General features: G+C 35.7%; 2 protein-coding genes across 5 annotated transcripts in view; one reads left to right on the top strand and one right to left on the bottom strand.

Annotated features, from left to right (window-relative positions):
- The window catches only part of DOCK7 (dedicator of cytokinesis 7), a 224,280-nt gene that overhangs the window by 87,531 nt on the left and 122,710 nt on the right, over positions 1 to 14,039 (top strand). The window lies entirely within an intron of this gene.
- On the bottom strand, positions 4,255 to 13,930 carry ANGPTL3 (angiopoietin like 3). Its single transcript, XM_004588727.4, has 7 exons — positions 13,436 to 13,930; positions 12,701 to 12,811; positions 9,674 to 9,788; positions 8,349 to 8,462; positions 7,532 to 7,627; positions 5,678 to 5,944; positions 4,255 to 4,621 (listed from the first exon to the last, which is right to left on the bottom strand). Exons 1-7 carry the CDS (start codon positions 13,928 to 13,930, stop codon positions 4,437 to 4,439), a joined length of 1,383 nt encoding a protein of 460 aa, XP_004588784.2. The 3' UTR covers positions 4,255 to 4,436.

The raw sequence follows: 14,039 nt of genomic DNA, 5'->3' as shown, positions 1-14,039 counted from the left end.
AATCTAAACTTACGGAAAGCCATTGATCCCGCAACTGCAGAACTGATGTAGGCATGTTTTCTTTATCTTTGGCTGTTACAGGTCTTCATCGATGAAGTGTCAAAAAAGCCAAACTAGGATGCAGCTATTATAAATTTTAGGAAGGTTGAAGGGGAAACTAGAAGGAAATTAGTGGTTTTTTTTTTTAAGATTTATTTTACTTTTATTGGAGAGGCGGATTTACAGAGGAGGAGAGACAGAGAGGAAGATTTTCTGTCCGATGTTTCACTCCCCAAGTGACCACAATGGCTGGAGCTGAGCCAATCCGAAGCCAGGATCCAGGAGCTCTTCCTGGTCTCCCACGTGGGAACAGGGTCCCAGAGCTTTGGGCCATCCTTGACTGCTTTCCCATGCCACAAGCAAGGAGCTGGATTGGAAACAGGGCCACTGGGATTAGAACCGGCACCCATACGGGATTGGGGAGTGTGCAAAGCGAGGACTTTAACCACTACGCCGTGGCGCCAGGCCCAGGAAAGTAGTTTGTTAATCCAGTGCTCAAATTAAAAACAATCTCTGGAGAAATATCAAATTAAGAGGCATTTCTAAAGAAGTCTTTGTTGAACTTAGCTTTTGTTGCAGGACAAGTAGTCCACAAAGTTAAGTGCAATAGCAGAGATGTTTTCCAAGCTTCCATAACTGAGAACAATGAAAGAAGGTTAAGAGAAGGTATGAAATATGGAAAGGGTGCGAGTAGATTCAAACAGAGATAGTAAGGGGTTGATGAACTTAAGGGGACTAGGATATGGAAGACAGAAAAAGACTTCATGTGAATTTGTAGTTTTGAAAACCGCTGTTGATGTTATGTCGGGACTCTTGGTTGAATGGGATGATATTCTGCCAGCTCTAACAACGGACCAGAAATGGTCTCCCCAAGAGACTGTTCAACCCATCTGGACAATAAATAACTGGACTTTATACTTGGTATATGTTTGCAAGGAAAGAATCTTGACTGAATTTGAACTGTAATACTGCATCAAGGTGGAGGAAGCCACCAGGGGGGAAGGGGCGTGGGGGGGGGATTCCCAGAGCCTATGAAACTGTAACATAATGCAAAATAATTAATAAAAAAAAAATTGTAAAAAAAAAAAAAAAAAGAAAACCTTGGCCACAGAAAACAGATGGGTCTATGGGGATAGTTGGAAAACTTGGGGATCAAAGTAGAAAAAAATGAGTGAAGGTCTTGCATTGGCCCCACAACCTAACACAAACAAGGAGTTGATTGTAAAATGAAACAAGTTATGGAAGCAAAATTTATGTTAAGTTGGAGAACAGTGTATTCTTATAATAAATCTTAGAAAGATCAGAATAAAGACCCATTAAATTAGACAACTATGAGTTAATGTTGAACTAAACCCAGTAGGGAGGACACAACATAGTTTTGTGAATCAGAAAGAAAAAATTCTTTTTTCTTTTCCAGCCATAATTTTCTCTCATTACAAGTATCATTTGGGAAAAATACATTAGTACTTCCAAAAGTAACAAAAGTTGACATGAGACGGTGAGAGGAGAAAAAAAGGAAAACAGAGGAAGCAAGTGATGTGTTAAGTAATAACTATTTTACATTTGAAGCCTTTTTTTCTAAATTAACCCATTTTGGCATTCTGTTTTTGAAATCATCGATGTAAATTTTACCTATGCTGAGATGCTGAAGATTAGAATCTATTCTTGCCTTTTTTTTTTTTTTTAAGATTTTTAAATTTTTATTGGAAGGTCAGATATACAGAGAGGTGGAGAGACAGAGAGGAAGATCTTCCATTGATTCACTCCCCAATTGGCTGCAATGGCCAGAGCTGAGCCAATTCGGAGCCAGGAGCCAGGAGGCTTTTCTAGGTCTCCCATGCAGGTGCAAGGTGTCAGGGTGTTGGGCTGTCCTGGACTGCCTTCCCATGCCACAAATAGGGAGCTAGATGGGAAGTGGGGCTGCTAGCATCCTTATGGGATCCGGATGAATGCAAGGCAGCGACTTAGCTACTAGGCTTCCGTTCCAGGCCCCTTTCCTTTGTTCTTTTGCACTTTTTTGGAATAATGTATTTACATAACATCCATTTAGATCACATCTTTAAAATATATTATAATAGGGGCCTGATGGCGTGGCCTAGCAGCTAAAGTCCTCGCCTTGAAAGCCCCGGGATCCCATATGGGCGCCGGTTCTAATCCCAGCAGCTCCACTTCCCATCCAGCTCCTTGCTTGTGGCCTGGGAAAGCAGTTGAGGATGGCCCAAAGCTCTGGGACACTGCACCCGCATGAGAGACCCGGAAGAGGTTCCAGGTTCCCGGCTTCGGATCGGCGCGCACTGGCCGTTGCGGCTCACTTGGGGAGTGAATCATCGGATGGAAGTTCTTCCTCTCTGCCTCTCCTCCTCTCTGTATATCTGGCTGTAATTAAATGAATAAATCTTTTAAAAAATATATATATATATTATAATAAAGTGTATGTGACATCAATGTGAGATAATTTGAATTAGTTAGAGGTGAATATTGGCCAAGGTAAGTTCAGTATAAATTGGGCAATAATTTAAAGATGTGTTTATTTCACAATTTTATATCTTATGTATAATTTCTAAGTATTTAAAATTAAATTTGACAAGGGTTATTGTAAAAATTTCTATCTAAAATCTTGGAGATTTTGACTTTAAATTCTTTAAATTAGAAATAGCAATCACATGTCAAGTATGATGTCAAGCAGAACTACAAAAATTAAAATTTCTGTAACTTAGAGACTGAAATTTTATTAAATTTTAAATATATGTATACATCTATAGGGCTATAAGCATTCAGTAATTTTTAAAAATTTATTTATATTTTATTGATTACATTGCATTATGTGACACAGTTTTATAGGCACTGGGATTCCTTCCCCCCATAGTGGATTCCTCCACCTTGTTGCATTACCATAGTTCAAATTCAGTTGAGATTCTTTCATTGCAAGCATCTACCAAGCATAAAGTCCAGCATCTTATTGTCCAGATAAGTTCAATGGTTTCTTGGGGAGACCATCTCTGTGGTCTGAAGGTAAAGCTGGCAGAGTATCCTCCCGATCAATTAAAAGCCCCAACATTACATCAGTAACGATTTATAACATTATGGAATTAGTTGACATGGTATTGAATAACCAGTATGTTAAAAGAAAAAAAAAGAAAGCATTCAGTAGTTATTGTTTTGTTTTGTTTATAGATTTGTATATTTTTATTGTAAAGTCAGATATACAGAGAGGAGGAGAGACAGAGAGGAAGATCTTCCATCCATTGATTCACTCCCCAAGTACCACAATGGCCAGAACTGCGCTGATCCAAAGCCAGGAGCCAGGAACTTCCTCCGGGTATCCCGTGCCAGGTGCAGGGGCCCCAAGGCTTTGGGCTGTCCTCGACTGCTTTCCCAGGCTACAAGCAGGGAACTGGATGGGAAGCTGGGCAGCCAGGATTAGAACCGTTGCCCATATGAGATTCCAGTGGGTTCAAGGCAAGGACTTTAGCTGTTAGGCCACTGCGCCAGGCCCTTCATTCAGTAATTTGTTATGAATTTTAATTCTACTTAAAAATCTATATGAAGTATGCAACTGACAGCAAGTCCAGGAAAAATAAATTAGTATTAAACTTTAGCGTAATGCAGCAGATATATTCATTTTTATTTGTTTTCTGTCAAGATCTCGTTAGTATTGTTTTCATAGTCTTATGTATTGAAATATGGAAAGTGCATACAGTGTAGTTAAGTTATCAAATATGCTAGGGTACAATGTACATGATATTAAAGTCAACATGACATAGTAATCATGAGGTGTACTTGATGTGTTTAAAAGACATTTCTACAGTATTTTAGCCTATTTCTATTTGTTTTATGAATGAACCATATCAGACATTTATTCCAGGTTGTTAAATAAAGTATCAATTTTGAAATTCTTATTACTAATTTTTACGGTTACTTTGCTTAATTGACTGAATTTTAGTTTTAAAATTAATATTACAGTGTTGAAAACAGTTCAATCTTTTGCATTTATTAATTTAGAATTTAATAAATAATTTGTTTAAATAGAGAGGTTTTAAAATGAAGTTTTTTTTAAATGAGGTTTTAAAATGAGCTCATAGGGTAACCTTAAAAATAAAAATTTGCTTTTTCTTTAACTTAGTGTTTAAAAATTCACGTATTGGTTATAATTTAAATTGTAGCCATCTAAAATTCATTCCCACAATAAAAATATATGAATAAACGATCTTGTAGTAAGAATTTTGAACAAGAAAGGTAAATAGTGTTATTTGAGTTGGTAATTTTACACCTAAAACAGATATTGTGAAAAAATATTTCTCAACCTTTCTCCCAAGCATTTAATATCAGATTATTAAATGACAGTAAGTTGGAATGTGTTTAATGTTTGATTCATTGGCTTTTTAATTTGCCTGTGTTCATTCTGAGCTTTCTGGATCTTTCGGACGGATCAACATTTTAGTTGATTTGATAGAGTATAACCTTCCATCTTGAGACTTCCAGCATATTCCTCTTCTCCTCTCGGGCTTAGAGTTTGCTCTTGGTTTGTTATATTTACTGTTGAGGTTGCCTCCTCCACATGCATCATTCCACCACCAGCCGCCTGGAAAAGAAAGATATTCAATTTATTTCCCTTGAGTACAGCTCACTTCTTATGGTGTTGTAAATCCATGTGTCCTAATTTTAAAGATTTATTTTTTATTTTATTTTTATTGGAAAGTCAGATATACAGAGAGGAGCAGAGACAGAGAGAAAGATTTTCCATCTGATGATTCACTCCCCAAGTGAGCCGCAATGGCCGATGCTATGCCGATCAGAAACCAGGAGCCAGGAACTTCCTCCAGGTCTCCCACATAGGCGCAGAGTCCCAAGCCTTTCGGCTGTCCTTGACTGCTTTCCCAGGCCACAAGCAGGGAGCTGGTGGGAAGTGGAGCAGCTGGGATTAGAACTGGCTCCCATATGGGATCCCGGTGCGTTCAAGGTGAGGACATTAGCTGCTAGGCCATGCTGCCGGGCCCATGAGTCCTAATTTTATTTTATTTTATTTATTTATTTTTTTAAGATTTTATTATTATTGGAAAGCCGGATATACAGAGAGGAGGAGAGACAGAGAGGAAGATCTTCCATCCGATGTTTCACTCCCCAAGTGAGCCACAACGGGCCGGTGCTGCGCCGATCCGAAGCCGGGAACCAGGAACCTCTTCAGGGTCTCCCACGTGGGTGCAAGGTCCCAAAGCCTTGGGCCGTCCTCGACTGCTTTCCCAGGCCACAAGCAGGGAGCTGGATGGGAAGTGGAGCTGCCAGGATTAGAACCGGCGCCCATATGGGATCCCGGGGCTTTCAAGGCGAGAACTTTAGCCGAACTTTAGCCGCTAGGCCACGCCGCCGGGCCCATGAGTCCTAATTTTAAATAACAGGTGTACGTTTCCTGCATACTTCCAAAAATAGAATATCTGAAGTGGATTAGAGGTAAAATGCACTGCTTAGTTAAACCAGAATGAATAGTTTTGTTATGATTAATAAGAGAGGTTTATGTATGGACAAAATGCTTGTCTAAGTTTGGAGTTTTAAGTGGTTGACATTGTAGATAATAGTTAAAATTATAGGAAGATATTTTGAGCAAATGGAAATAAAGTTTTGGTGTTCGTGAAAACAATACCTGAATAAATTTCTGGACAGTTGATGACTGCTTTTGCTTTATGATCCCACGTAGAAAACACCAAATCTCTGTGCTCTGCTAGTACGTTGGGGACATTGCCAGAAATTTCAACTAGGTGTAACGTATAGTTGGTTTCATGATTTCCCAAGTGAAAAGAGTATTCTATATAATGCTGGTTTTCCTTCCAGTCTTGTAGCTCAATTCGTAAAATGTAAATGGATTCTCTCACTATAGAGTTTATCTTCTCTAGGCCCAACCAGAATTCTCCTGAAACGAAAAGATTAAAAACCTGTGGATTATTAGCTACAGGTTGGGCACTGACACTTTTGTTTTAATGACTTTTTAATTTATTTCAAAGGCGGTTACACAGACAGAAAGAACGGGAGAGACAGAGATCTTTCATTCCCCGGTTCACTCCTCAAAAGATAACAGTGGCCAAAGCCAGATACTTCATTTGGGTGTCCTCTCTGGGTACAAGGCCTCAAACATTTGACTCATGTTTTCTTGCTTTCTAAGGCACATTAGCAAGGAGCTGGATCTAAAGTGGAGTAGTCGGCATTCAAACTAGTGACCACTATACAGGTGGCAGCTTTACTTGCTTTGCCACAGTGTTGATCCCAATTTTTAAAGTGCGTAGTATTAGTGTAAGAAAATAAGTTATTTCAGTATATTGAATCCCTTTGTTAGCTTAGAGTTTCAGAAAATACGTCTTTTAAAATTAATTTTATTGGGCCTGGCACTATAGCCTAGTGGCTAAATCCTTGCCTTGCATGCACTAGGTGATCATATGGGTGCCAGTTCATGTCCCAGCTGCACCACTTCTCAGTCTGCTCTCTGCTTGTGGGCTTGCAAAGCAGTCTGAATCTTAAAAAATTGATGGAAATACTAGATATATCATACATTAAAAGTGAGTCTTTTTACATTTTAGACTTTTAAAGATTTATTTTTATTGTAAAGGCAGGTTTACAGAGACAAGAAGAGATACAGACAAATTTCTTCCATCCACTGGTTCACTCCCCAAATGGCCACAATGGCCAGGGCTGAGCTGATTCAAAGCCAAGAGCCAGGAGCTTTTTTTGCCAGTCTCCCACCTGGGTGCAGCGTGCCAAAGCTTTGGGCCGTCCTTCATTTTCCCAGGCCATAAGCAGGGAACTGGATAGAAAGTAGGCCAGCCAGGATATAATCTGGTGCCATATGGAATGCTGGTGCTTCCAGACAAAGGATTAGTCAGTGGAGCCACTGTGACAGCTCCCATCATGAGTTTTAATAATGTGCGTTTTGTACACATTTGCTATTTTATTTTGCTGATTCAATGTTTTTTATTATGTGATCAAAACTTGTAGAAAATAGTTCATTTTAAATTAATTCATCTTAAATGACACATTCTCTAATACACATTTAATAATATTTAAATTATTGGAACTTTTAAGTCCGTACGGTATATCTAATAATCTTTATCTCTTCTAATAATTAACTGCTTTTTAAAAATGCTAATGTAGTAAGGAAATAGCATGCTAGGGATGGTTCTTCGTAGCTTATTCATAGCACATAATGCTTAATAAAAACTGTCTTTAATAATAATTATGTCATTGAATTGACTTGTGATAAGCATAATTAAGAAGACAGGTAATTATGATAAGTATAATTCAAATGATGACAATTGCTATAGTTGTAATTACTAAGAATTGGTGTACTATTTGTTAATAAGTTTTATGAAGCTGAAAATGGTTCTTGTTCATTGCTGTGTTCCCGTTGCCCAGTGCATAATAGGTATTGATATTGGAAATTTTATAAGAAACTAAAAGTAATTTTAAGTAAATAGATCTGATGAATGATTGACTAGAATTGCCTTACCATCAAGCTTTCCAAAGCCATGTTTGTAGTTCTCCCAGGTTTCATTGAAGTTTTGTGATCCATCTATTCGGTGTTGAATTAATGTCCATGGTCTACCTGAATTTAGCGAAATGAAATGGTGAGCTTTCAATAGATTCATTTTGACAGATGTAGAAAATACTATGTCCTTTTCATTTGGATGTATTTGGCAGCTCCAAAAGGTAGTTTATTAATGTTATGAAAATATATATATTATGGTACCCCCAAAATTAAGTGAGGGGGAGCTATTGAATTTTATCTTGGTGAACTTACTAATGGGTCAATTGAGACTATTTTATGAAACACATGGGGGGATTTACAATAAATTAATAAATATTTAAGTACTAAATTTTATTTGTGTTAATGTGTATCTTAGGTTATATACATAGTAGTCCTTCAATATTTATAGGAGATTGGTTCTCCACACCCTTAGCTGATACAGAAATCTGCAAATGCTCAAGACCCTGATTCAAAATGGCATATTATTTGCGTATACTCTACTTAGATCCTCCTATGTACTTTAAATCATCCCTTGACTGTTTATACTACCTAGTGCAATGAAAATGCTGTATAAATAGTCATGTACTCAATTGTATAGCGAACAATGGCAAGAGAAAGTCTAGGACAAATGCAGTTTTTTTCCCCAAGTAGTGAAGATCCATGATTTGTTAAGTTTATGAGTGTGGAACCCACAGATATGGTGGGATGCATGTCTTCAGAAGAGAGGTAGCAGGGGGATCTGCTAAGAGGTGGTAGCTTCCGTGTAACCACTGTCTGTTTCTGCTTCGGCAGGCTTTACCTGATTTTATATCACAGTAGACCTTAAAAACTTGAGAGTTGCTGGGTCTAATGGCGTAAACACCACTTGTATGTTCACCTTTGTTGTAAATGGTAGTACAATCTGTAGGTTTGCCTAGAATCAAAGAAATGTTATTAGCTAAGATTTAGTAATATGAATGATAATTTAGAAGTTGGAAATTTTACTTCTTCACATTTCATGGAGAATGTAGTTTTACTCCAATAATGTTTACATTAAAGCTTTTTTTAAGGTAGTGTGTTGTGAAGATTATGAGGGTACCTGAAAAGTTCATAAATGGTGCAGAATTTTTGCTGAACACACGTATGGATAGTATTTTTCTAATATACAGTTTCCATGAGTTTCTGAAGATGTTTTGTATAAGAATGGTTATTTCAAAATTTAGAAAGGTGACAAAATGAGAATGTTAAGATTTTGGTTATTTTTTATACTCATAGTAAGAATATAAAGTGAAAGAATACATAGGAATTTGGCACGCAACAAGTAGTCAACAGATATGTGTTTAGAATAAACAATATCTAAAAAAAACTAAAAATGGGCTTTTTGTATGAATTAGATAAAATATAAATGCTTTGAGAAACAATTTTATGGACTTGTGACTGGGAGTGAAGATTTTTATACCCCAAACTTGTTTTTTCTCAAGAACATTTTCAAGTAGTAACCATACAAGGAGCCGGAGAAAGTGGTTTCGGTATTGACCACACCATGTCTTTTTACAGATTTTTACACCCAGTTTTAAAGATACTTTTCATGATCTTCGTGTATACTCTTCACTTCGCTTGAATTTTAAAAGGAGGATATATTTACACTTACGTATGCTTTTAACTGTTTTCCAAAATATTTTGATGTAAAATTTTTTTTCAATAAAATGTATATAACAAAAAAAAGAACATTTTCAAGTAAACAGGGAAACAGAAAGACCTTCTATTCAATAATTGCTAAAAAATTTTTTTCTACCATATTTCCACCTACACAAACATGTCTTATTGTGTTGTTAGATAGTAATTTGCAAAGATTATGACTCTTAATCTGTTAAGTATTCCAGCATACATCTCTTGAAGAGGTTGTTTGCCATTTTCATGTTTAAGGAAATCAGTAACTATTTTATATTGTATGATATGAAGTCCATATTTATATCCTTCATTGTCTTAACTTTACCTTAAAAGAAACCCCTCCGGTTGCAATTTAAGTTGACACTCTGAATTTGTTGGATGTTCCTCTTTACTCTCATTTAGTCTGGAATTGATCCTTGAGAAAAGGGTATTTGATAACAGCTGCACAAAGGAGACCCACCAAAATTATCTTACCATGCTCTTCTGCATTTTTTGTTTTATTCAGCTGAAGAGAGGGAGTAGTTCTTGGTGATCTTGGTTTGGAGGAAAGAAAATTTTCTGTGGGTTCTTGAAAACCAGTTTTTCTGAGCTAAAGAAAAAAAATACATGTGTGTGTGTGTATATATACACACATATAAATCTGCTAGAAAGGGGTATTGAATATATGCTAGATAAAATGTAAGTATATCAAGAATACAATTTATATGTGTTTTTATTTTAGTTTCTATTATTTGATGTTAAGGATGATCAGTGTTATCCAGATTGCACAGATTATCTGATGATTTAAAAATAATAAAGACAGCAAAGCAATAAAAAGACACATTTTGGTTAATAAACAAAGCAAGGGGAAGGCATTTGATGTAGTGATTACAAATGCTGCTTGGTGTGTTTGCAACCCATATTAGAGTGCGTGGCTGTAATTCGAATTAGAGTATTGACTGTAATTCAAATCCGAGCTTTCTGCTAGGGTGCGCCCTGGGAAATGGTAGTGCTGGGCCAGGCAGTCTGGGGCTCTGTCACTGTGAGAAATCCTGACTGAGCCTCTAGCTGCTTGCTTGGGCCTGACACAGTCCCAAATGTCGTGGGTATTTGGAGAGTGAACATAGAGTAGAAGCATGTTCTCTATGTTTCTCCCTTTTAAGTATAGTAAATTAAGAAATAACTTTCTTTAAACTTTTAATATATGCCCTATAATTATATGAATAGGATACATGTAATACTCTGTTTCGTAGCACAGGTGGATTTTAAGTTTACTGATTACCTATTGTAGGTCTTACTGAGATTCCAGACCTGCTGTGAAGGCACAGAACATTATTTGAACAAGGTTGCCTGTGATAATTTTTGACCTGTAAATATATCTGTAGATATATTTAATATCTTAATATTTTGTTAGTGTATCGATACAGAAAGTATCTTGAATTTACATTACAATTTGTTGACTGAATGTTTTCTTAGTGCTGGTGAGAAAAGCAGAATATGTAGAGCCTTGTATTATCAGTGTTAGTATTTTTCTATTGGCATAAATAGCATTTCTGAGGATCTAATTTACAATGATTTGTGGTTAAGTTTACTTTATAAGGTGTTAGTCTCTCCTACTAATGATATTAATGATCTTTTTTTTAGCATTTTCGTTTTTTAATTTAAATAAGAGACAATCACATACGATGCAAGTCTACTTTCAATTTAGGATTAATTCATTGTGTGTGTGGATTTCTACAGAACCCGCTCTGTAATCTGCAGAGGATGCGTTCCCAGCCCCCTCTAGTGGGGGCCTGAAACCACGATCCATACTGCATCCTGTCTATACTATGTTTTTCCCTGGACAGTTTACCTGTTATAAAATTTCACTTATAAATTAGGCATGGTGAGATCAATAGCTACTATGAAACTGGAATAATTGTTATCATATATTATACTAATTATATAAATGCAGTCTCTTTTTTGAAAGAGTTAGATATTAATACAAAATATTTCCTAACTACTGTTGGCTTTGGGAGACTGAGACTGGGGTGAGCAAGGCTGCAGTTAATGGAGGACTAGAGATTTTATTTCCACAATGTATGTCATCATATAAGTGACTTTTTTTCAGCAAGTTCAATTAATCATAAATGATACAGTGAAAAAGGAAAAGTAGGAAGATAGCATATGATAAGAAGGAAATATAACTGGCCAAAAAAGCTTTTAGAAAAATAGCATTACCAAATAGAATTGTTTGGTAAAAGTCAGTAACAATTCCTTTATAGTTTTTGGGAACTTTTTTTTTCAGTTTCCATGAGTCTATAACAATTTTTTGAAACCTCTTGAGTAACTATTGAAGTATATTATGAACTCATTTTAAAACCATTATTTCTTATGCTAATATGCTTAGATTCTGGCGTAGTTTTATTCTAAACAAATGCTTCTTTTCTTTACCTAATCTGTTGTTTGCATTTTGGTTAATCATATTACTGGATGTCAAATCATCAGTTTATAATAATACAAATAGTTATAGCAAGTGTTTACTGATTTCTCTGTGCCAAATATGGTATTAACTTTTTAAATTCAGTACCTATTAATTAGTGTCTAGTATGAATGAGGTAATAGTAATAAAATAGTGGGGAAAAGCCCCCGCACTCACACAGCTGCATTTTAGTACACAGCAGACAAGAGAAATAAAAAACATCCATTATGTATTAAAGTAAAAGAGAGGAGAAAAGTAGATAAGGAGGAGGTAGAAGCTTGGAGAAATGGAAGTAGGGGATTATAAATTTGTTTTTTATTAAATTTATTCATTAATTACATTGTGTTGTAATTACATAGAATCTGGGATTCTCCCCCCACTTTCCTCCCATGGTGGGTTCCTCCACCCCGCTGCATAACCATAGTTCAAGTTCAGTTGAGGGATTATAAATTTTAATTAAATGGTGTAGGAGGGTTCATTGAACATTTTGTTTTCCATAAAGGCCTGAAGAAAATAAAAATGGGCTGTGCAGATACCAGGGAGAAAGAGGAAGCGAGCCGGCCCAAGCCCGGAGGAGGCAGCAAGCACATTTGCTGCAAGTGTGAAATAGTTAGGTCAGTGTGATCAGAGCGGAGATGAAGGCAGTGACATAATGGAGGGCCACGACATCTCCGGTGGTATGAGCTAGGGTGAGTGAAAAGGCTTAGAGTTTGAGCAAAGAGAGATGTGGCCTAATTTAAATTTTAATAGGACCATTTTAGCTGTCCTAATTTTTTTTTTCCTCACAATAGTCCTTTAAGTTACATTCTGTCATTATCCGTGTAGGCTGTGTTAGGAAACTGTGAGGTAGAAGGGTTAAGTAATTTAGTCAAGGTCACATGGAAAGTTTTAGACCCAGAATTGAAAACCAAATAGTTTATTAGCTGCAAAGCTCAAAATCGTGTTATGCCAGCATGATCAGTTTACTCACAACCCAATTAAAGTGTTCCAATAATTTCAGAATCCAGTATTTTTATAAACCAATATAAGAGATTGTGCATACCTTTAAAATACTGACTTACCTGATTTTCTATTTCTTTTATTTGACTGTGCTGTTGGCTTAATTGTTTATATTGTTCTTCCACAGTCTGGAGAAGGTCTTTGATATTGTTATCCTGTTGTTCTACGAAAGTCTGGGAATAGAATGTCATTTGGTTACAAATCTCATTCATTTTTCTGTTTTGTTAGACTTCCCTATATATCTAAAACACTGTCACAATCCTTTTTTTAAAAAACTGATAGATTTTTTTGAAAATGTGCTGGCACTCTTTTTTCCTTTCAGACTTCTTTTAAGTGTTTACTTTTGTTCTCACACTTCATTGTGAATATGACATCTCTAATATTTTGCTTTGTGAACTTCAGTTGAAAGCAAAAAAAAAAATCCCACACTATTTTAATCAGGTACCTTTCTTATAGTATAATTTCTACTTATTTTGAACATTGGAGAATGGTTTTAAATTTAAATTAATTTCACTTTTAGCTTATCTTACGCAATTTTCAAGGATCTAATAACTTAGAATTCTAAATTTTATTATTTTCATATAAATGAAAATAATATTCTTTTTACATATAATGTTAAGGAAACTAGAACTAGAAGCTAATGGAAAATTTTATGTTGTGGAGATTGTTTTTCCTAGAGAAAAATTCAGTATTTCAACAGTGTAACATAGTATCATAAACAACATGTCTAAGAGTTTTTTTTTTTTTTTTGAAAGATTTACATAAAAGTAGAATCATGAACTCTGGTTTCTCCTTACCTTAAGTGAAGCTACTTCTGGGTGTTCCTGAATTTCAGGTTGATTTTCAATTAAATTAGTTAATTGTTCCTCCAAATATCTCACTTTTTGTTGAAGTAGAATTTTTTCTTCTAGGAGACTTTCAAGTTTTGAGTTCAGTTCCAGTGACATATTCTTCACCTCTTCATTTTTTACTTGTAGTTTTGATGTAGTTCTTCTAAGTTCCTTTTCTTCTTCTTTGATTTCATTGGTTTGTAATGATAAATCATAAAAAGATTGGTCAAATATGTTAAGTTTTTGAAAAATGTCATTAATTTGTCCTTTAGTCTTATGGACAAAGTCTTTAAGACCATGTCCTAGCTGAAGAAGGCCATTGGCTAAAATTTTCACATCATCTAACATAGCAAATCTTGATTTTGGTTCCTGAGGTAGAGAATCAAATGGTGAATTGTCTTGATCAATTCTAGAAGAAATAACTAGAGGAGCAATAAAAAGGAAGAGCTTAATTGTGTACATTTTTATCCTAATTATTCAGTTGCAAGCAATTTGAAACTTTTTCTCTAGGAAGCTGACCTGGACTCCTTAACTCTATATACCACTGTTTGCCACATAAAAGAATGGCAGG

This window comes from Ochotona princeps, chromosome 2 (assembly GCF_030435755.1).
Source record: "Ochotona princeps isolate mOchPri1 chromosome 2, mOchPri1.hap1, whole genome shotgun sequence".
Lineage (NCBI taxonomy): Eukaryota > Metazoa > Chordata > Mammalia > Lagomorpha > Ochotonidae > Ochotona > Ochotona princeps.
This window is presented reverse-complemented; position numbering and strand designations above follow the sequence as displayed.